Source organism: Dendrobates tinctorius, unplaced genomic scaffold (assembly GCF_039654945.1).
Source record: "Dendrobates tinctorius isolate UK_male_01 unplaced genomic scaffold, ASM3965494v1 ptg000033l, whole genome shotgun sequence".
In the NCBI taxonomy this organism is placed as follows: Eukaryota; Metazoa; Chordata; class Amphibia; order Anura; family Dendrobatidae; genus Dendrobates; species Dendrobates tinctorius.
In genome coordinates this window covers 20,396,948-20,422,258 of record NW_027361701.1, presented here as the reverse complement: position 1 = coordinate 20,422,258, position 25,311 = coordinate 20,396,948, and the positions used below count along the sequence as shown (strand labels likewise).

Sequence of the window (25,311 nt, the reverse complement as noted above, 5' to 3'; positions counted from 1 at the left end):
GTTTGGGCTCATAAGAGGAGTAGAAAAACATCAAAAATTTCAATCCTGCACGATTCTACCAAGAAATGTGAGTGTTCATTCAAACCGCTGGTTTTTGCTATTGGTCCCTATTGAATAATGAATGTTTTGAAGTTTCTCCAGAAGTAAAGTAGTTGCAAACTCATCCTTTTAGAAACTTGTTTGGGCTCATGAGAGGAGTAGAAAAGCATCAAAAATTTCAATCCTGCACGATTCTACCAAGAAATGTGAGTGTTCAGTCAAAACGCTCGTTTTTGCTATTGGTCCCTATTGAATAATGACTGTTTTGAAGTTTCTCCAAAAGTAAAGTAGTTGCAAACTCATCCTTTTAGAAACTTGTTTGGGCTCATGAGAAGAGTAGAAAAGCATCAAAAATTTCAATCCTGCACGATTCTACCAAGAAATGAGTGTTCATTCAAACCGCTGGTTTTTGCTATTGGTCCCTATTGAATAATGAATGTTTTGAAGTTTCTCCAAAAGTAAAGTAGTTGCAAACTCATACTTTAAGAAACTTGTTTGGGCTCATGAGAGGAGTAGAAAAACATCAAAAATTTCAATCCTGCACGATTCTACCAAGAAATGTGAGTGTTCATTCAAACCTCTGGTTGCTGCTATTTTGGGCCCTATTGAAAAATGAATGTTTTGAAGTTTCTCCAAAAGTAAAGTAGTTGCAAACTCATCCTTTTAGAAACTTGTTTGGGCTCATGAGAAGAGTAGAAAAGCATCAAAAATTTCAATCCTGCACGATTCTACCAAGAAATGAGTGTTCATTTAAACCGCTGGTTTTTGCTATTGGTCCCTATTGAATAATGAATGTTTTGAAGTTTCTCCAAAAGTAAAGTAGTTGCAAACTCATACTTTTAGAAACTTGTTTGGGCTCATGAGAGGAGTAGAAAAACATCAAAAATTTCAATCCTGCACGATTCTACCAAGAAATGTGAGTGTTCATTCAAACCTCTGGTTGCTGCTATTTTGGGCCCTATTGAATAATGAATGTTTTGAAGTTTCTCCAAAAGTAAAGTAGTTGCAAACTCATCCTTTTAGAAACTTGTTTGGGCTCATGAGAGGAGTAGAAAAACATCAAAAATTTCAGTCCTGCACGATTCTACCAAGAAATGTGTGTTCATTCAAACCGCTGATTTTTGCTATTTTGGCCCCTACTGAATAATGAATGTTTTGAAGTTTCTCCAAAAGTCAAGTAGTTGCAAACTCATCCTTTTAGAAACTTGTTTGGGCTGTTGAGTGGAGTAGAAAAACATCAAAAATTTCAATCCTGCACGATTCTACCAAGAAATGTGAGTGTTCATTCAAACCGCTGGTTTTTGCTATTTTGGGCCCTATTGAATAATGAATGTTTTGAAGTTTCTCCAAAAGTAAAGTAGTTGCAAACTCATCCTTTTAGAAACTTGTTTGGGCTCATGAGAGGAGTAGAAAAACATCAAAAATTTCAATCCTGCACGATTCTACCAAGAAATGTGTGTTCATTCAAACCGCTGGTTTTTGCTATTTTGGGCCCTATTGAATAATGAATGTTTTGAAGTTTCTCCAAAAGTAAAGTAGTTGCAAACTCATCCTTTTAGAAACTTGATTGGGCTCATGAGAGGAGTAGAAAAACATCAAAAATTTCAATCCTGCGCGATTCTACCAAGAAATGTGAGTGTTCATTCAAATCGCTGTTTTTTGCTATTTTGGGCCCTATTGAATAATGAATGTTTTGAAGTTTCTCCAAAAGTAAAGTAGTTGCAAACTCACACTTTTATAAACTTGTTTGGGCTAATGAGAGGAGTAGAAAAACATCAAAAATTTCAATCCTGCACGATCTTACCAAGAAATGTGAGTGTTCATTCAAACCGCTGGTTTTTGCTATTGGTCCCTATTGAATAATGAATGTTTTGAAGTTTCTCCAGAAGTAAAGTAGTTGCAAACTCATCCTTTAAGAGACTTGTTTGGGCTCATGAGAGGAGTAGAAAAACATCAAAAATTTCAATCCTGCAAGATTCTACTAAGAAATGTGAGTGTTCATTCAAACCGCTGATTTTTGCTGTTTTGGGCCCTATTGAATGATGAATGTTTTGAAGTTTCTCCAAAAGTAAAGTAGTTGCAAACTCATCCTTTTAGAAACTTGTTTGGGCTCATGAGAGGAGTAGAAAAACATCAAAAATTTCAATCCTGCACTATTCTACCAAGAAATGTGTGTTCATTCAAACCGCTGGTTTTTGCTATTTTGGGCCCTACTGAATAATGAATGTTTTGAAGTTTCTCCAAAAGTAAAGTAGTTGCAAACTCATCCTTTTAGAAACTTGTTTGGGCTCATGAGAGGAGTAGAAAAACATCAAAAATTTCAATCCTGCACGATTCTACCAAGAAATGTGAGTGTTCATTCAAACCGCTGGTTTTTGCTATTTTGGGCCCTATTGAATAATGAATGTTTTGAAGTTTCTCCAAAAGTAAAGTAGTTGCAAACTCACACTTTTATAAACTTGTTTGGGCTAATGAGAGGAGTAGAAAAACATCAAAAATTTCAATCCTGCACGATTTTACCAAGAAATGTGAGTGTTCATTCAAACCGCTGGTTTTTGCAATTGGTCCCTATTGAATAATGAATGTTTTGAAGTTTCTCCAGAAGTAAAGTAGTTGCAAACTCATCCTTTAAGAAACATTTTATTGAAACTACAGCAAGCAGCCCAGTAAGTGACAACTTGCTGGAATCATGATCTTTGCCCCTACACAATGCTGTTCTCAGATTTAACAGCAGAAACCTGCTGACAGATTTTTTGTATCTCTGGAATGTAGGCAATGTAAAATGTTGGTAAAGAAAGTACCTAGAATGGAGGGAGGAGGGGAGGAATGAAGCCACATTTGTCATGATCACTAATGGTATTGAACATCCTAACAATTAATGGTATTTGTACCTTTCTATATGAGATATATATGTTCCATGTACCATAGGGAGCAGACCATACAGTGGCCGGAAGAAGAAGTTAGCACGGAGATCATGGAGATGGAGATAATACATCTGACTCTGTAAGTGCTGAGATTTATTGAGCTAATAGCAGCAAACCTCACAGATTGCACAGTGATATATAGAATTACTGCCTCCCACTGTGGACTATGACTTACTGGGGGTTTAGGTTGCACTTTACACTAAGATACAGGGAAACTATCAGAACTTGACTGGGTAGAACAATAGTGACGAGCAAGATTTAATTAAAACCCCCTACTTTACAGGGGGCTAACCACCGCTCCATGTAGGTGACTGAGGCAGTGCTGCCCCAATACAGACATGGCTGAGAGCACTGTGGTACCTGGAATAATAGAGAGGATGCGGCACTGACCAGCACTGTGGGCTCTCCACTCTCAGGATCTGTGGGAGGAAGAATGGTAGTCAGACCCCCACCGGGTCAGAGAGTGGAGCTGCGCTTGCGCAGTATGTTTCTTACACGCGCTTGTACATTGTTCATCGGCAATCTACACATGCGCCGTGATGATAGATGTATATACACACACATATATATAGATATACATAATATGAGTGTGTGTATATATATATATATATATATACACAGTATATATATATACATATATAGAGAGAGAGATAAATATAAATATATACCTTATTATGTATGTATATATTGACAGCTCAATTATTACATATAAACAAATGAGTATACAGTTGAAACCAGAAGTTTACATACACTATATACAAAGGCACATATACATGTTTTTCTCAATATCTAACATGAAATCAGAATAGACTTTTCCTATTTTAGGTCAATTAGAATTACCATAATTATTAATATTTGCCAAATGTCAGAATAATGAGAGAGAGAGAGAGAGAGAGAATGCTTTAAAGGGAACCTGTCAGCAGAATTGTGCTGAGTAACCTACACACACTGTCAGGTTGGTGCTGTTGCACTTAATAAAATTATACCTTGGTTGATGAAATCCGTCTTGTACTTTTTTAATCCTTATTTTTAGTTTTGTGTTTATGATATGCTTCTGATCTAAGACAGGGTTGGTGTTTATGGTGCTCTGATAGGTATTCATAATGCAGACTGCTGACAGGTCACTGATCCCTCACAGACCTGCCCCCTAGTTTGCATAATGAATATAATAATGTGTGTATTTGAAAAAAAAAATGTTAATTCATCAAAAAGTCGGTGCCTCCAGCATCTGCAAATTATCACTTGTCAGTTAGTGCCTATTATATTGTGGTGTTGAAAAGAAAAAAAAAATCACCATCAAAATGGCACCGTCGGCTGCACCTGTCCATTTGCATCTATCGTGTACCAATAGATACTACTGTAAAAGAGTCGCCTCTTGCGACATTTTGTTGTAGTGTAAAATTTTTTGGCTGTAGCAACAAGGGGTGGGCGGAGGTGTTTGCGCAGTACTATCTATCGGTATGCGATAGATGCCAATGTGCAGGCGCAGCCAGCGGCGCCATTTTGATGGTGAATTTTTTTTTCAACACAGCAAAATAATAGGCACTAACTGACAAGTGCACAGGCCCTGTAGACACCACCATTTTGATGAAGTGACATGTCTTTTTAAATATACACATTAATATATTCACTATGTAAACTAGACGGCAAAAAGAAGCACAAGACGGATTTCATCAACCAAGGCATCATTTTATTAAGTATAAGACCGGGGTCACACTGGCGAGGAATACGGACGAGTGAGAGGCATTAAAAGCACGCATTACACATGGACAAATTATTCTCTATGGGTTTGCTCCCAACAGCCGTATATTTCTCGGGCGTATTCTACGGTCCGTGCCAATCGCAGCATGCTGCGATTGTCAGCGTACTACGCCCGTAATACGCCAATGCAAGTCTATGGGTGCGCAAAAAAAAGGATTACACACGGACCACACATGTGACTTGCGAGAAATACGCACCCGGTGTCTTTTATAAAAGCCGGCAATTCAGTGCGCTATACAGTAAACTCACACTGACAGGTTTAATAAAGAAATGAAAGAATAGATATATACACATAGAATACATATATATACATACATACATACATGTCATTGTGACAAACATACAGTTATATGTAAAAGTTTGGGCACCCCTATTAATGTTAACCTTTTTTCTTTATAACAATTTTGGTTTTTGCAACAGCTATTTCAGGTTCATATATCTAATAACTGATGGACTCAGTTATATTTCTGGATTCAAATGAGGTTTATTGTACTAACAGAAAATGTGCAATCTGCATTTAAACAAAATTTGACCGGTGCAAAAGTATGGGCACCCTTATCATTTTCTTGATTTGAACACTCCTAACTACTTTTTACTGACTTCCTGAAGCACTAAATTGGTTTTGTATCCTCATTAAGCTTTGAACTTCATAGCCAGGTGTATCAAATCATGAGAAAAGGTATTTAAGGTGGCCACTTGCAAGTAGTTCTCCTATTTGATTCTCCTATGAAGAGTGGCATCATGGGCTCCTCAAAACAACTCTCAAATGATCTGAAAACAAAGATTATTCAACATAGCTTTTCAGGGGAAGGATACAAAAAGTTGTCTCAGAGATTTAACCTGTCAGTTTCCACTGTGAGGAACATAGTAAGGAAATGGAAGAACACAGGTACAGTTCTTGTTAAGCCCAGAAGTGGCAGGCCAAGAAAAATATCAGAAAGGCAGAGAAGAAGAATGGTGAGAACAGTCAAGGACAATCCACAGACCACCTCCAAAGACCTGCAGCATAATCTTGCTGCAGATGGTGTCACTGTGCATCAGTCAACAATACAGCGCACTTTGCACAAGGAGAAGCTGTATGGGAGAGTGATACGAAAGAAGCCGTTTCTGCAAGCACGCCACAAACAGTCGCCTGAGGTATGCAAAAGCACATTTGGACAAGCCAGTTACATTTTGGAAGAAGGTCCTGTGGACTGATGAAACAAAGATTGAGTTGTTTGGTCATACAAAAAGGCGTTATGCATGTGCTGTATTGTTGACCGATGCAGAGTGACACCATCTGCAGCAAGATTATGCTGCAGGTCTTTGGAGGTGGTCTGTGGATTGTCCTTGACTGTTCTCACCATTCTTCTTCTCTGCCTTTCTGATATTTTTCTTGGCCTGCCACTTCTGGGCTTAACAAGAACTGTACCTGTTTTCTTCCATTTCCTTACTATGTTCCTCACAGTGGAAACTGACAGGTTAAATCTATGAGACAACTTTTTGTATCCTTCCCCTGAAAAGCTATGTTGAATAATCTTTGTTTTCAGATCATTTGAGAGTTGATTTGAGGAGCCCATGATGCCACTCATTATAGAAGAATCAAATAGGAGAACTACTTGCAAGTGGCCACTTTAAATACCTTTTCTCATGATTTGATATACCTGGCTATGAAGTTCAAAGCTCAATGAGGTTTCAAAACCAATTTAGTGCTTCAGGAAGTCAGTAAAAAGTAGTTAGAAGTGTTCAAATCAAGAAAATGATAAGGGTGCCCATACTTTTGCACGGTCAAATTTTGTTTAAATTCAGATTGCACATTTTCTGTTAGTACAATAAACCTCATTTGAATCCAGAAATATAACTGAATCCATCAGTTATTAGATATATGAAACTGAAATAGCTGTTGCAAAAACCAAAATTGTTATAAAGAAAAAAGGTTAACATTAATAGGGGTGCCCAAACTTTTACATATGACTGTATATATATATTTATATTTCCCAGAGTTCTTCATAGCAGAATAGCCGCTAATTAAATTGGCGGCTTCTATCAAATCATTTCCCAACCCGACATGAAATGACACATGGTTTACATTCAGTAAAGCATTTCATTTCATGTTTTTTATATGTCCCTGACTAATAATTAGATGAGGGTTTGTGTGCAAAATTTGGGAGTTCTAGTTGTTATTTTAAGGGGTTAATTCGTTGTTAAAAAATGCGTGGGCTTCCCATTGCCCTATAGTGGTGGCGATTGGTTTAATCTAACAAAGGGTTAATGTCACCATTCAATTGTAAGGTGACGTTAACCCTTGTTAGATTAACCCATTCGCCACCACTACAGGGCAAAGGGAAGCCCACACATTTTTTAACAACGAATTAACCCCTTTAAATAACAACTAGAACTCCCAAATTTTGCACACAAACCCTCATCTAATTATTAGTCTGGGACATATTAAAAAACATGAAATGAAATGCTTTACTGAATGTAAACCATGTGTCATTTCATGTCGGGTTGGGGAATGATTTGATAGAAGCCGGCAATTTAATTAGCGGCTATTCTGCTATGAAGAACTCTGTGAAATATAAATATATATATATATATATATTTTTTTTTTTTTTTGTCTCAATGACTTGTGTGTATATGTATATATATATGTACTCTATGTGTCTATATCTATTATTTCGTTTCTGTTAGAAACTCTGTCATAGGGCTCCATTATATGTCCATTTTGCAAGGCGGCGAGAAAATCTCGCCATACGGATTGCATACGGATGCCATACGGATTACATACGGATGCAGACATGCGCAAAATATGCAACCACACCTTGCTTACGGTTGACATACGGAGCACTATTTAGGGGTCATTCATCCGTATTACGCATGTAAACTACGGACCGTATTTTGCATCGGTTAGTGTGACCCCGGCCTGATGGTGCAGACCTGACACTGTCTGTAGGTTACTGAGCACAATCCTGCTGACAGGTTACCTTTAAGGCATTTTTATTGCTTACTGCAAAGTCAAAAGTTTATACACATTTAATTAGTATTTGGTACCATTGCCCTTAAACTGAATGACTTAGGTCAAATATTTGGGATATCGTTCCACAAGCTTTTCACAATAATTGGTTGGAATTTGGGCCCATTCCTCCTGACAAAACTAGTTTAACTGATCCAGGTTTGTAAGTCGCTTTGCTCACACAGTGCTATGAATATGTGCACCAATCCCTGCCTAATGTACAGTATATATTTTCCGTAATATTTCGTGCCTATTGCATACATTCTCTGTACTATTCCCTGCTTAGTGCATATATTCTCCACACTATTGTCTGCCTGGTGCATATATTCTCCACACTATTCCCTGCCTATTGAATATATTCTTTGCACTATTCCCTGCTTAGTGCATATATTCTCCTCACTATTCCCTGCCTAGAGCATATTTTATCTGCACTAATCCCTGCCTAGTGCATATATTCTCTGCACTATTACCTGCCTAGTGCATATATTCTCTGCACTAATCCCTGCCTAGAGCATATAATCTCTGCACTCTTTCCTGCCTAGTGCATATATTCTCTGCACTATTACCTGCCTAGTGCATATATTCTCTGCACTATTCCTTGCTTACTGTATATATTCTCCTCACTATTCCCTGCCTAGAGCATATATTCTCTGCACTATTCCCTGCTTAGTGTATATATTCTCCTCACTATTCCCTGCCTAGAGCATATATTCTCCACACTATTACCTGCCTAGTGCATATATTCTCTGCACTAATCCCTGCCTGGTGCACATATTCTCCACACGATTTCATGCCTAGTGCATATATTCTCCACACTATTCCCTGCCTAGTGCATATATTCTCTGCAATAATCCCTGCCTAGTGCACATATTCTATACACTATTCCCTGCCTAGTGCACATATTCTCCACACTATTCCCTGCCTAGTGCAGATATTCTCCACACTATTGTCTGCTTAGTGCATATATTCTCATCACTTTTCCCTGCCTAGTGCATATGTTATCTGCGCTAATCCCTGCCAGTCAGGGTACAGCTTGTATAAGAGTGTCAATTTGGTGTGGCCTGTAAATAACTCCACACACAGCCATTAATGTGTAAACCGCTGGTAACAATAGTGAGTACACCTCTAAGTGAAAATGGCCAAATTGTGCCCAAAGTGTCAATATTTTGTGTGGCCACCATTATTTTCAAGCATTGCCTTTACTCTCTTGGGCATGGAGTTCACTAGAACTTCACAGATTGTCACTGGAATCCTTTTCCACTCCTCCATGACAACATAACGGAGCTGGTGGATGTTGAAGACCTTGCACTCCTCCACCTTTGTTTGAAGGTGCCATGCAGAAGTTCAGTAGGGTTTTGGTCTGGTGACATGCTTGGCCAGTCCAGCTCCTTTACCCTCAGTTTCTTTAGCAAGGCAGTGGTCATGTTAGAGGTGTGTTTGGGGTAATTATCATGTTGAAATACTGCCCTGCGGCCCAGTTTCTGAAGAGAGGGGATCATGTACTGTGAAATACTGAAGCAGACCATGTTGGCATCCATGGTTCCCTCAGTGAACTATAGCTGCCCACAGTTTGCAGCACTCATGCAGCCCCAAACCATGACACTCCCACCATCATGCTTGACTGTAGGTCTTTGTACTCCTCACCTGGTTGCTGCCACACACTTGACACCATCCGAACCAAATATGTTTATGTTGGTCTCAGCCCGCAGGACTTAATTCCAGTAATCCATGCTCTTAGTCTGCTTGTCTTTAGCAGTGTTTGCAGGCTTTCTTGTGCATTATCTTTAGAAGAGGCTTCCTTATGGGATGACAGCCATGCAGACGAATTTGATGCAGTGTGCGTCATATGGTTTGAGCACTGACAGGCTGACCCACCACTCCTGTAACCTCTGCAGTAATGCTGGCAGCACTAATACGTCTATTTTGAAAGGACAAATTCTGGATATGATGTTGAGCACATGTACTCAACTCGTTTGTTCAACTATGGCGAGGACAGTTCTGAGTGGAACCTGTCTTGTTAAACTACTGTATGGTTTTGCCCACGATGCTGCAGCTCAGTTTCAGGTTGTTGGCAATCTTCTTACAGCCTAGGCCATCTTTTAGTAGAGCAACAATTGATTTTTACAGATCCTCAGAGAGTTTCTTTGCCCTGAGGAGCCAGGTTGAACTTCCATTTACCAGTATGAGAATGTGTGAGAGCGATAACACCAAATTTAACCCACCTGCCACCCATTCACACCTGAGATCTTGTAACACTAATGAGTTATGTGAAACCGGGGAGGGAAAATACTAAACTAGGAACAACTTAGCCATTTCACTTAGGGGCGTACTCAATTTTGTTGAAAGCGATTTAGATACTAATGGCTGCGTGTTGAGTTATGTAGAGGAAATGCCACATTTATACAAGCTGTACTACTTTATTTTGAAGATTTGACACCTTGATACATCGTTGTCCCATGAAAACAAAGTATTTACAAAAATGTGAGGAGTGCACTCACTTTTGTGATATACTGTAGGTCCTAAGGATAGCATATCAATATCTTGTAGCTTGAATGCGCTTTAAAATTGTTTGTTATATCCCAATTCTATATAGGAAAACAGAGATATACTGCCAGCAGCAGCCAGAGATATACTGCCAGCAGCAGCCAGAGATATACTGCCAGCAGCAGCCAGAGATATACTGCCAGCAGCAGCCAGAGATATACTGCCAGCAGCAGCCAGAGATATACTGCCAGCAGCAGCCAGAGATATACTGCCAGCAGAGATACTGATTAAAAATAACATTCTAATGTTTTAATAAAGCTAGTTTCACCTCTATTGAATTTATGACACCCTGAGTTTCACTTTATTGCCTGCTCAGAGTTTGATTACATGCTGCTCCCCACACTAGGCAAATTGCTCTGCTTTTTTTCCCTAAACTCTCATCCAGCGCTGCCCTCTTCCCACGCACTACACAATCATTGGCTTTTAAGATTAGTGCTGGGGCAGATGCTATTATTTATTCCAGCACTGAAACTGACTGAGTAGTGATCCTGTGCTTCCATCTGTGGCAGTGCAGCACCGATCACTACACCTCACACCACAATGGTGATAGCACTGTCACATGTCCTCTATTACTCATGGGTGTAATGATTGCAATTACAGAGAGTGCAACCGGGTCCATACTGAAGGGGGACCCCCACGTCAGGTGTATGTGCATCCAAGTGTGTTGCAGCGCAGAGACAGCAGCTGACAGTGACGTGCACGGCAGGAACGTTATCCCATAAACACATGCTGAAGCAAAATGATGTTTAGTTACAACATAGATCAAGCTGCCAAACTTCTCTTCATGCCTCTGATACAGGTGAGGAGGGTCACATTGTGACCCCTGCAGTGGTGGGACAAGTTCTGATTTTTTTTTTCAATCTGCTTGTCATGGTACCCAGGGGATGTGTTGTGACCCTAATCACTTTATTTCTGCTGCTATGTCATGTAGCAGCAGCTTACAATGATTTTATGCTGCACAACCTGTGCCATGGCCAAAATCATTGTGTAACCCAGAATCAGTATATAAGGCAGTGTACTGTAAAGCCGAATAAAAAGATTTATTGGACTCCATGGGAATCCAATTAGAGTCATGGAAAGTTACACATTTGGTCAAGAAATAGTACACAGTGTATTACATGCCACATTCAGCCAGGATGCTTGTGTCAGAATAATTAAGTCTGTGTGTTATACACTGATATATATATATATATATATGGACACATGTATGCAGCTGTTTTTCATATAGAAATGTAACCATATGAATATAGATTGATGTAGATACACGGCAAAAAAAAAAAAAAAAAAAATATAGCAGCACTCCAGGCATGAGATCGTGAAATAAACTGTGGTCTTTATTCACCCAGATATGCGCGACATTTCAGCTTTTCAAACTGTGAACCTTTCTCAAGCCATCAACATTCATAGAGTATATTCACAGTGCATATAGGTTACACTCTATAATCAGTGCTTAATCAATATACATCAGGAAAGAATAGTTGATATGTACAGGGCCGGCTCCAGGTTTTCATGGGCCCTGGGGAAATGGTCTCAGTGGGTCCCTTTAAGACATACCACGATACACAGATACGGCAGAGAAATATAGGTATAGAAAAATGCCAAAGATTTCACTTACTTCTTACATTACATGAGTAATAACTATTTAGCTCAGAAACCGGACAGTTTAGTCCTCTATACAGTATTATTATTTATTTATATAGTGCCATTGATTCCATGGTGCTGTACATGAGAAGGGGTTACATACAAATTACAGATATCACTTACAGTAAACTAGCAATGACAGACTGATACAGAGGGGAGAGGACCCTGCCCTTTCGGGCTTACATGCTACAGGATGGTGGGGAAGGAGACAGTAGGTTGGTGGGTTGCAGCAGTTCCGGTTTTGGGCTCTGGTATTATGGGCTCCACATAGCTCTCCATACAGGATCGTGGGCCCCATATAATGCTCCAGTATATGATGGGCCCCATACAATGCTCCAGTATATGATGAGTCCAATATATTGCGCCAAGAGTAAAAAAAATGAAATGCTCACCTCTCCTCGCTGGCCGCTGCTCTGCTCCAGACTCCTCAGCATTGCAGTCGTCCGGCTTTTTGCACTGTGACTGTTCAGAGAAGAGGGAGCACACTAGTCACATCATCGCACCATCTGACCTGAAACATCCCAGAGTGAGAAGATGTGGAAGACACTGCAGCAGAAGAACAGGGAGAGGTAAGTATTGCTAGTACTTGGGCCCTAAGTAAGCGAGGGGGCCAACTTGTGGGTGCTGGCACCAGTCCCCATAGCGTGCTGGTGTCCCCAATGGTGAGTGGGCCCCCCAGCCTGCTCAGGGCCCTGACACTTACCCAAGAGCTGACGCTGGCCCTGCATATGTATACAGTACAATATCAATCTCCTCATGAGTCATTAAGCATATAACAATAATTGATTTTCATTCTGTGCCAGTTCACAGGTATTGTGCATAGAATATTAAAATATTAAAACCTTAATTGCTTGATAGAGATAATGTGATAACACAAGTGTTATAATTAACGATTGCTCACATAACTGCTGACGGTAGTAATATACATAGAATGTGCTCTAGGCTCAACTGTGATGTCAGTGATCCCAGCTACTCACTACACCAGGGGCCCAGAGGTGGAGGGGGCATGCCAACACCAATGACTATATCAGCTGGATGCAAGTCCTTGGAGACATATTCTGCTGAAATGTTTTGTGGTGCAGGGGACCCGCAGGCTCCCTGAGCTGCAATACATGCCAGTGGCCTATCAGAGACTGGTAGCTGATGTCGGCGTGCCCGTGACTGGTGACACATGGCATCGACATCATGCACCATGGCGAGGATGCTGAAGTCAACTGCAGCGGCTGTAGAAGCGAACACCAGGCAGCGTAGGGGAAGACGAGTAGTATTTTTTTTATGTATTGGAGAACAGAACACATTATCCCAGGAAGGGGCACACTATCCCAGGAATGGTCCCAGTATGGGGGACATTATCCCAGGAAGGGGCATCCCTGATTACGTACCATCCTCTTTAGTTATGTATGGGACAGTCCCCTATTATGTAGCGTCCTCTGTTTTTATGTACATTATTGTCCCATTATTACAAAGTATTATGTCTTCTTATATATAGCACCGTTCTTTACATATTGCTCTCTTGTTATTTTTGTTAATCACAGCACTCTCTCTTTACTACAGTGTCCTCTCTTGTTAGATATAACATGACTGCTGATGGAGCAACATCTCACCAGTTAATCATACTTTGCTATCAGAAAAGTAGCTTTACCAACTTCCATCAGCAATCACTTCAGTTTTTATATAACAAGAGTGGATACTATAATAAAAACAGGATGCTCTAAATAACGAGATTCCGATATGTAAGGGATGGTGCTGTACATAAGAGGGCATCGTGTAATAGGGGACAGTAATATTCATATTGAGAGGAGGCAAATATCTGTAGCTTGGTTGCCATAAACATAGAGGGGCCCAAACATTTTTTTTGCACAGGGGCCCCAAGCTGTCAGTGTACACCTCAGCACTGACTGATTTGCACATGCTCTCTTCTCTCCATCAAGTTGTGTGGCGCCATATTAGATCTGGGAGCTGCCCTCAATCTGTGCATGTCTACTGCACTCCGTTATATGTAACTGCCATATTGGAGTGGGGAATGCCCACACTCCCGCACAGGCTGTATAAGCTTGTAGATAATTTGAAGATTGCTCTGGTTTCTCAATAGTAAAATATAGGCAAAATAAGCGGAATTACAGATATATCTAGTATATAAAAAAGATGGTATGGAAGTAATAAATAATAGTATAGGAAGAAGAGCCACCTTGTTTGAACAGGGACCTATGTGAACCAAGGGCAATGGCCACATAGCAGATGGAAACTGCAAATACATTGAATCTATCCAGTCTGCTTCTGGTATAAGAAGAAATGAGTGCCATTCGTGGCAGACTACTAGTTAGTATCCACATGGTTGTCTGTATCTCTCACCCATTATATGTATTATAATTTAGTGCCGTCTACCAAATTGACAGACACCGATCTATGGGTCTCTCATCCCTCCAGTGTGACAAAGGATGGGCCATGTATATATGGAGGATACTGGGTCGATACTCTGAAGCTTGCTCTCGTTTGCAATGTCAGTTTTGTATAGTGCTGCTTTCTTTAGAGGATACTTTTATTGATAGATCTATATTTCTATGAGTGCATAAATACTATTATATAAACCCACACAATGAAGGATTTCTTACTATCAGACATTAGGTAGCATTCACACAGGCAGGGCTGTCACCAGGAATTTTGAAGCCCCATATTGGCAAAGTTTTTTGGCCCCCTTGAGATTCTGCCCAGGCTCCACCTCAGGCCCTCCTCCACCCCTTGAACCTTCCACAGTCCCCTGCCCAGTCTTGGAAAAACTCCACTTCTGCATCACGTCCTCACCAATCACACATTAGTAGTTCCCATCGAACACCAGATCACAAACAGCCATCAGCTTTTGTTTTTGCCAAAAGATTTTTTAAGCCCCCACCACAAGGAAGACTCTTTTGATCAGGCCCTACTCTATTAAACATTTCTTAAAATACTCAATACTCTTTAGGTACATTTTTTAAAATGACTAATACCACATACAAGGAACAAATTCTGTCATACCATGGCTGGACCACATATTACCACAATATAATGACCAAATAATATTACATACAAGGGATAAATACCACCACACCTTGACCAGACCACATAATGACCAGATACTACAATACTGATCATTAATTTAAAAAAACAAAAACAAAAACAAAATACTAATATTACCATAAGGGCCATTATACCAAAGAGCTCTGTATATACAGTAGTGTAAGTATACAGGTAATACAGTGATCACCAGTGACATTATACACAGTCCCACTGTCTAGTCTTGGAAAAACTCCACTTCTGCATCATGTCCTCACCATTCACACTTTTAGGGTATGTTTCCATGGTCCGGAAACATTCACTATTTGCTGTGGATTGCACGCTGCGTACAGCTGCAGCATCCAAATGTTACAGCATATTGGAGGGGATTTTATGAAATCCCATCTCCACTATGCGTGCAGGGCTGCATCCGGCGGCCCTGCGTATCTGGACATGCAGTGCGTCTTTCCTGACCGCAGCGTGTCTATTTATCTTGTGGAGACGCTCCGTCTCTGCAAGATAAATAACCCTGTCTATGGATACGATGCCGTGATTCTGCATATGTTCAATGAACACATGTGGTATCAACGAGCATACAAAGGGGGGCGGCGCTTTGGGCAGAGCATGTTTCCGCTTTGCCCAAAGTGCTGCCAGTATGCCCCGTGGAGACATACCTTATAACAGTTACCATCTAACACCATATCACATTCATAGCCAGCAGCTTTTGCCAAAAGATTTTTTTAAGCCGCCACCACAAACAGCAAGGTAAACTGTTTTGGTCGGACCCTACTCTAAACTATTAAACATTTCTTAAAATACCTAATACTCTTTTTAGGTACGTTTTATTTATTTTTCTGTAAGTATGTGTCAAACATTTTTTAAAATTACTAATAATACCACATTCAAAGGACAAATACCATCACACTATGACTAAACCACGTAGTGACCGAATAATACCACATAAAAGGAACAAATACTGTATTACAATAGCCGAACCACATACAGTGCCTTGCGAAAGTATTCGGCTCCCTGGAACTTTTCAACCTTTTCCCACATATCATGCTTCAAAACATAAAGATACCAAATGTAAATTTTTGGTGAAGAATCAACAACAAGTGGGACACAATTGTGAAGTTGAACGAAAGTTATTGGTTATTTTAATTTATTGTTAAGATTCAGAAACTGAAAAGTGGGGCATGCAATATTATTCGGTCCCTTTAACTTAATACATTGTTGCGCCACCTTTTGCTGCGATTACAGCTGCAAGTCGCTTGGGGTATGTCTCTATCAGTTTTGGTACATCGAGAGACTGAAATTCTTGCCCATTCTTCCTTGGCAAACAGCTCGCGCTCAGTGAGCTTTGATGGAGATCGTTTGTGAACAGTAGTTTTCAGCTCTTTCCATAGATTCTCGATTGTTTTCAGGTCTCGACTTTGACTTGGCCATTCTAACACCTGGATACGTTTATTTGTAAACCTTTCCATTGTAGATTTTGCTTCATGTTTGGGATCATTGTCTTGTTGGAAGACAAATCTCCGTCACAGTCTCAGGTCTTTTGCAGACTCCCAACAGGTTTTCTTCAAGAATGGTCCTGTATTTGGCTCCATCCATCTTACCATCAAATTTAACCATCTTCCCTGTCCCTGCTGAAAAAAAGCAGGCCCAAACCATGATGCTACCACCACAAGCCATGATGCTGCCACCACCATGTTTGACGGTTAGGATGGTGTGTTCATGGTGATGAGTTGTGTTGCCTTTATGCCAAACGTTCAATTTTGGCTTCATCTGACCAAAGCACCTTCTTCCACATGTTTGGTGTGTCTCCCAGGTGGCTTGCTGCAAACTTTAAATGACACTTTTTATGGATATCTTTGAGAAATGGCTTTCTTCTTGCCAATCCATAAAGGCCAGATTTGTGCAGTGTACGACTGATTGTTGTCCTATGGACAGACTGTCCCACCTCTGCTGTAGATCTCTGCAGTTCATCCAGAGTGATCATGGGCCTCTTGGCTGCATCTCTGATCAGTCTTCTCCTTGTTTGAGATGAAAGTTTAGAGGGATGGCCGGGTCTTGGTAGATTTGCAGTGGTATGATACTCCTTCCATTTCAATATGATCGCTTGCACAGTGCTCCTTGGGATGTTTAACATTTTGGAAATCATTTTGTATCCAAATCCGGCTTTAAACTTCTCCACAATAGTATCACGGACCTGCCTGTTGTGTTTCTTGGTCTTCATGATGCTCTCTGTGCTTCAAACAGAACCCTGGACTATCACAGAGCAGGTGCATTTATACGGAGACTTGTTTACACACAGGTGGTTTATATTTATCATCATCAATCATTTTAGGAGAACATTGGATCATTCAGGGATCCACAATGAACTTCTGGAGTGAGTTTGCTGCACTGAAAGTAAAGGGGCCTAATAGCCTAATAATATTGCACGCCCCACTTTTCAGTTTTTGAATTTCCCCAAAAATTTAAAATAACCAATAAATTTCATTCAATTTCATCATTGTGTCCCACTTGTTGTTGATTTTTCACCAAAAATTTATATTTGGTATCTTTATATATTAAGCATGATATGTGGGAAAAGTTCCAGAGGGCTGAATACTTTCACAAGGCACTGTAATGTCCAAATAATATTACATACAAGGGATAAATACCGCCACACCATGACCAGACCACAGTGACCGAATACTACAAAACTGATCATTAATTAAAAAAAAAAAACACAATACTAATATTACCATTATACACAGGAACTCTATACATAGTATGCAGTGTATACTGTAAGTGTACAGTTAATACAGGGATCACTAGTGACATTATGCACAGGGGCTCTGTATATAGTATACAGTTTACAAGTAATACAGTGATCACCAGTGACATTATACTGTACATAGGAACCCTATATGTAGTGTCAGTGGACAGGTAATACAGTGATCACCTGTGACATTATACACAGGAGCTCTGTATATAGTGTCGGTGTGCAGGTAATAGTGATCAGCAGTGACATTATACACAGGAGCTCTGTATATGGTATGCAATACACTGACTCATCAGTGAAATTTGTTTTTGAAGTCCTTCAACTTCTCTTTTTTTCTTCATCCAGTGCAGACTGACATCACTTCTTCCAGCCAGGACTTGTCTCTGCAGAAAATAAGCACACAGTTCTCAATAGCTGATCACTTCCATAGCACATTCCCCAACTTCTACACTACGCCAGATGAAAAAAGTAAAAACAGTGTCGCACTGCACAGTAACATAACATCCCACACTGAAAACAGGATCCTCAAAAATAAAATACATCACAGCATTAATAATATCCCTTAATTAGCCCCTACAGTAATACTCTCCCACATCCTGGGCGCCACATGCTCTACAATCCCAGCCCCCATATGGCAGCCATTCCTGGGCTATATCATCTCGGCCCAGGAGTTGGCTATGAATCCTGCCAAATTGCAAGCGGTGATGGACTGGCAGGAGCCCCATTCTCTAAAAGCGGTGCAGCGCTTTTTGGGGTTCGTTAACTATTACCGCCAGTTCATTCCCCACTTCTCCACACGGGTAGCTCCTTTGGTCGCTCTCACCAAGAAAGGAGCCAATCCAAAGGTTTGGTCAGAGCAGGTCTCCACAGCTTTTTCGTCTCTGAAAACCCATTTTGCTGGTGCTCCCATCCTTCACCGTCCCGATGTGGATAAACCCTTTATCCTAGAGGTAGACGCCTCGTCCGTTGGTGCAGGAGCAGTCCTTTTCCAGAAAGATGCTCAAGGTCGGAAGCATCCCTGCTTCTTCTTCTCAAAGACCTTCTCACCGGCGGAGAGAAACTACTCCATCGGGGACAGGGAGTTGCTGGCCATGAAATTGGCCTTTTCTGAGTGGAGACATCTCCTGGAGGGGGCCCGGTTTTCCTTCCAGGTGTACACTGACCATAAAAACCTGGTCTATCTGCAAACGGCCCAGCGCTTGAACTCTCGTCAAGCTAGATGGTCGCTCTTCTTCTCCCGCTTCTGCTTCACCTTGCATTACCTGTCTGGAGAGAAGAACGTCTGTGCGGATGCTCTTTCACGCTCAGTGGTCTCAGCGGAGGAAGAGGAGGCTGAGCCTCGGCTAATTGTCCCCATGGAGAGCCTGAGAACTGTAACTCCGGTCACTCTTGAGGCAGTTCTGCCGGGCAAGACCTTTGTCCCTCCTCGCCTGCGGCCGGAGGTTCTCGCGTGGGCACACACGTCCAGGGTTCACTTTGGCATTAAGCAGACCACAGAACTCCTGACAAGGTTTTATTGGTGGCCACACATGGATCGGGACACTAAAGAGTACATTCAAGCATGCGTCTCTTCTGCTCAGAACAGGTCCTCTAGGCAGAGGCCGGCTGGGTTACTGTATCCCTTGCCGGTGGCAGGCAGACCCTGGGAGATGGTCGGCATGGACTTTGTGGTCGGCTGCCCAAATCTGGTGGCAGCATGGTCATCTGGGTGGTCACTGATCATTTCTCTAAAATGGTGCATCTGGTGCCACTCGCGCGGCTGCCTTCCGCTCGTGGTCTCGCCGCACTATTCATAAAGCACGTATTTCGTTAGCACGGTGTGCCAGACAAAATAGTCAGTGACCGAGGTCCCCAGTTTGTGTCTCGATTTTGGAGGGAGCTCTGCAGTCTACTCATTATTGAGCTCAATTTGTCCTCCACATATCATCCCGAGACGAACGGGTTGGTTGAGAGAGCCAATCAAACTCTGGTCACATACCTGCAACATTTTGTCTCTGCCAGGCAGGATGACTGGGCATCCTTTCTACCGTGGGCTGAATTTGCCCTGAATAATGTAGTGGCTGATTCCACTGGTCAGACGCCGCACCTTCTCAATTACGGCCAGCATCCGCACGTCCCTGTCCCGATGCCAGTGTCTTCCACTGATTCCAGGGTGGCAGACTGGGCAGTGGAGGCTCGTGACATTTGGGATCGCACCCAGGATGCTATTTGAGCCTCTAAAGAGAAAATGAGAGCGTCAGTCGACACACATCAGTGTCCCGCTCCAACTTTTGGCACTGGTGACTTGGTGTGGCTCTCTGCACGTAATATCAAGCTGCGGGCCGAGTCCTCCAAGTTCACTCCACGATACATTGGTTCCTTCAAAGTCCTCGAGCGCATCAGCTCAGTGGTCTACTGTCTGGCTCTTCCACCACACTTGGCCATCTCTGACATCTTCCACGTGTCCCATCTCAAGCCTGTTCACATGGCTCGGTTTTCCGAGTCATCTGCCGGGACATCAGTCCTCTCCTCAGATGAGTTTGAGGTCAACGCCATTGTGGGACGCAGGATTGTGCGTTGCAAAAAATTTTATTTGGTGGACTGGAAGGGTCATGGTCCTGAGGCCCGGACCTGGGAGCCAGTGGAGAACATCAACGCTCCACTCCTGATCACGACATTTGAGCGTACCAAGGCTCAGAGGGGAGTGGGCCCTAGGAGGGGGGTAATGTTAGGCATCAGGTTCCTGCAGCTGCACAGTGGGAATCCAGAGGTCTCCCATTCTCCTCCGACCACTCAGGAGCCTGCACAGCAATCTCAGCATCTCAGACGCTCTGCTCAGACCAGCTCTGTAGGACTGGTTGCTGCTGTCACCTCTGGGTCAGCAATAGCAGCACAGGCTATCCTGCAGCAAGCCACTCCAGTGGCTAAGTCCTCTCGTCGCATTACTGGGCATGCTCACGAGACGATCTCCCATTGGAGATTGGGAGTCACATGCTCAGGTTCTTCTCCTGATCTGATTGGTCCATCCCAGAGATCTGAAAGGTCCCGCACGGCTATAAAAGGTCCACATGGCCGCTCGGCCATGCGCTAGTATAGACTATACTTGCTGCTGTGTGAATGATGATGGATGCATGTACCTGCAAATGACTCATTAAGATCCCCTCCTTCTGATTTTATGTGTGTGGATAGAGACTTAGTTTTAGAGTCAGCGCCAGTCAGTGGCACACTTCAGGCCACATTGCACATCTACACAGTGCTAGCATCCGACAGTGCACCCCCTCTTGGGCATTGTCGTACAGCGGCTGTTCAGTCGCCGCGCTGCAGTCAGCAGCACTTGGGGCGTCCACGGTAGCGACGCCGCACGCACGGTAGGTCTAGACGGACATCGACCCAGTGCCTTGGGCCCGAGTCCTGTGACCATATACTGTGCATGCACACCGCTGAGACCTGTGAGGTCAACAGGCTCGGCATTTATGTTTATGCCTTAAGGCGCCTCTGTGAACATAACAGAGTGCACCCAGTGCACACCGGGTGACGCTCAACCCGTGTGCGATATACCGCCATATTGTGCATCTGCCATTATATAGCAGCAGTTTAACACCTCTGCACGGTGGACCCCAGGCGGCGAACGCACTTTCTATTATTTTATATTTAGTGTGTTCTGCCGTCCCTAACAATGGGTGCTTCTCCTGGAAAATCACAGCAATGTCCAAATCCATGTAGCGAAAAATGGACCGCACTCTTCAGGCTAGTGAGGAAACGCTGCTATTTTATTGGCACATACAATACATATTGGCCGGGGGAGTGATAGCAGGAGTGAGCAGAAAGCTGACAACGGCAGTTTCGCTCTGCACCAGAGCTTCAACGGGTCAATTAGTGAAAGGATGTGACGGACTCAAAAAGGTCTCGTCACTGCATAACTCCTCCTTCCACAGCTGCTGCCAAATAGCGTGAATACATATATAAAATTAGAAACACATATATCATATCACAAAAATATACAAAAAAACACAGAAATCCATAAAAGACTAAGGACAGGATTGAAAAACTATTACAACTATTGTAATCATCTGACCATCTAACTATAATTGCATGAATCGATTGTCAGACATAGGTAGATTACTAGATTTTCTTTAGATTTTTTTATGGATTTTTTTAACCAGAGGTCTTCCCACTATACCATTCACTTACAAGTGATCTTGAGAACTAACTTCTCCTACAAAAAACATCATATAAACTGGTTCTCAAAATCCACAATACTTTTAAGAAAAATTACTACTCAGAGAAAAAAAAATTTTGAGAAAAATCCTTTTGGGAAAAATTTTTATTTAAGAAAAAACATATTCGGGAAAAACTTTTAGGATCCCCAATGTATTCCATAGGGCCCTGCTGAAACCATTGGGGGCTGTAGAAGAAGCATCACTGGGTCCCTCGACACCTGTATTGATGGATAGTCAGGAGGAGTGCGAGATGGAGCGCATCGTGGATTCCGGTTGGTCTGCCATTCCCTCCAGTATCTGGAAGGGGTATGGTCCTGAGACCGATCCTGGGTTTCTGCCCGATCGGTTCATGCCGATCATCTGGTGTGCTCCTTTCATGCCTGGTTTCCTGGGAAACCTGGGGGTCCGGTGGCCCCCCGTTGAGAGGGGTTTCTGTCATGACTCTGGACAGGATGGTGCCGCCGCCATCCTGGTCAGGTCAGGGTTAATTTAGTTCGCCTCTCTTTGGTTCTGAGGCAGCTATTTAAGATAATCCTTTAATCGTCCCACCATGGGGAAATTCAGAGCATTACAGCAGCAAGGCAGGAACAAGTACAGATACAGATGCATAAAGGCATTACATTGACAGTAGGTAGGTACATATACGGGGAAAAAAAAAAAAAAAATGTAACCGGACTGTCACAACTTTGGATCTATCAGTTAACTGTTTGGGTCGTTCTCCGTTTTGGACAGTGCTGGTTATACAGCCTAACTGCAGCAGGAACGAAGGACTTTTGATAGCGCTCCCTCTCACATTTGGGATGAAGTAGCCGGTCACTGACAGTACTGCACATCTTTGTCACGGTCTCATGCATGGGATGGGAATCATTCTGCACCATGTAGCTCACCTTGGCGAGTATCCTCCTGTCGCCTACTTCCTGAACTGGGTCAAGGGGGCATCCCAGGACAGAGCTGGGTAATGTTGGTAATTGGTTGATTTGGTCTCGGTGATACTTCTGTATACTCGGTTTGTGGTTGCTGACCCTGGTTACTTGTCCATAAATGTTGTGCTTCTGTGCTTGCGTGTATGACCCAGTTTGTCCCATGACTTTTGCCTCTGTATCCTGCTTTATACTGCCCAGTCCCTCCTGGTTATCTGACCCCTTGGCTTGTCTCCATTTACTCTTTGTCTTATCCCTAGGTACTATGCTCTCGTCTGGCTTTTGATCCTCAGCATTCCTTGACCACATTTACTGTCTGTGCCCTGCACTCCATGCACTCAGTTGCCTTACCGTCACTCACACATGGTGACTCCAACCCCTGGTCACGTGACTGCTTAGTGCCAGGTCCTGAGCTTACTGCTTAGTCTCAGGTCCTTGCGCACAGCGTGCCTGGTTCCTGCACTCCCTGCTCTCGTTCACGTGCCCCCTGATAGCACCCCCTAGACAGCGCCAGTGACACCATTGGTATCATCACAAATATAACAAAGCTACACTGCAGTTTGCCAAAATGTATGTGAGTAAGCCAAAATTCCTATGGGAAAGCATCTTGTGGACAGATGAGAGCAAGATAGAACTTTTTGGTAAAGCATGTCATTCTTCTGTTTACCGAACATGAAATGAGGCCTACAAGGAAAAGAACACAGTACCTACAGTCAAATATGATGGAGGTTCAAAGATGTTTTGGAGTTGTTTTGCCATGTCTGGCACTGGTTGCCTTGACTCTGTGCAAGACATGATGAAATCTGAAATTTACCAACTGATTTTCGGTCACAATCTAGTGCCTAATGTCAGAAAGCTGGGTTTACATCCTAAGTCATGGGTCTTCCAGCAAGACAATGACCCCAAAAATACTTCAAAAAGCACCCCAAAATGGATGTAAACAAAGTGCTGGAGAGTTCTGCTGTGGTCAGCAATAAGTCCAGATCTAAATCCCATTGAACATTTGTAGAGAGATCTTAAAATCGCTGTTGCAGAAGGCACCCTTCAAATAGAGACTTGGAGCAGTTCGCAAAAGAAGAGTGGTCAAAAATTCTATCTGAGAGATGTAAAAAGCTTGTTGATGGTTATAGGAAATGATTGATTGCAGTAATTTATTTCAAAGGGTGTCCAACCAAATATTAAATTGATGGTGCAACCAATTTTTGACGATCCATTTTTGGGACTTTATGTGAAATTATGTCCAATTTGCCTTTTTTTCCCTCAGTTTTTTTGTGTTATTTCAATACACACAAAGTAAATAAACAGGTGTATAACAAAACGTGTAATTGCAATAATTTTCTGAGAAAAATACTTCATTTACTAGAACAATTGTTGACCATAGTGTATGTATATTTTTGTATAGTGGCCATATAACGTATTTGTGCACCTGTACATTAATTTAATACTAAAGATATAGGGAGCCTATTTTTTCCTTTGTAGTATATATTGGGGTGTCTGGCCCCCTCCAGGGCTGAGAACCCTTATCCACCCATTTTTCCCATGCAAGGTTTTAATTGCGAGCTATGCTGGTTTCTTTTTCACTCCATCTCTAAGAGTCTTCTCACACCTGATCCTAAGATTAAGTTCGCATGATGAGTTTTTTGACACTGTGTATTTTTGTTGCACCAAAAACGCAGCATATTGTAGTTCCAGCAAAGAGAATGGGATTTATAGAAATCTCTTGCCCACTGTCCTTTTTTTAACATTGTGTAAATGTGTTTTAAATCCACATCATTTCAATTATGTGCTGAGTTTCTCCATAAAATTGTAATACATGTGCAAAATCTGAAGGTGAAAAACTTATGTAATCCACACATGAATGAATCAATAACGTTTTGTCAATGTCAAATACCAGGAAGTATCAAAAGCAAAGCAGATTTATTTAAAACATGACAAACCAAAAAGAGACAGAAACCACAGCATCATGCACTCAAAAACACAATGAAAAAGGCAAGTAACCTAATTTCCTTAATATCTGCAGAAAATCTGCAACATCAAAACTCATCAAATACTCATTTTGGGAAAATAGCCTAAGGTGCTCTTTATCTAAAAGTACATTTCTTTGTGTCAGAAGGGTAATAACTGGAAACAACTTGGCAAGTGGACAATGGCAATTGAAATATCATAGTTCATCTTTCCTGTAACTCTGGCTATATGATGTAGCAGCCTTATCCTCCATTTTCATTGGGAATCCTAGAGGATTAGTCAGTTTCCTTAATTCTTCTTTTCTCTTGAGGCCTTGGCCCTGCAGATATTTCTGCTTGCAAAAAATTGGCAACGTCTGATGTGTCAATGAAAAAACAAAACAGGAATCTGCAAAACAAAATATATCAACAATCAAATGGATAGTAAACAATACTGTTATAAAACCAAACAAAAAAAATTAAATTTCTCTGCTAGAAACATATTTTAATTTAATACTAAAGGAAGCAGAGACAGCACTCATGTCATGTTC

At 41.8% G+C, this 25,311-nt stretch overlaps 1 protein-coding gene across 13 annotated transcripts in view; it reads right to left on the bottom strand.

Annotated features, from left to right (window-relative positions):
• Nucleotides 1-24,714: 24,714 nt before the first annotated feature.
• Nucleotides 24,715-25,311, bottom strand: part of FOXRED2 (FAD dependent oxidoreductase domain containing 2) — a 1,046,175-nt gene continuing 1,045,578 nt past the window's right edge. For 12 of the 13 annotated variants that reach the window (XM_073573008.1, XM_073573006.1, XM_073573007.1 and 9 more), the window contains one exon: nt 24,715-25,169. In XM_073573008.1, the coding sequence (XP_073429109.1) occupies nt 24,979-25,169 (191 nt within the window). In that variant the 3' untranslated portion in view covers nt 24,715-24,978. The remainder of the gene's footprint in view (nt 25,170-25,311) is intronic. The other variant, XR_012231658.1, reaches the window with a different exon arrangement.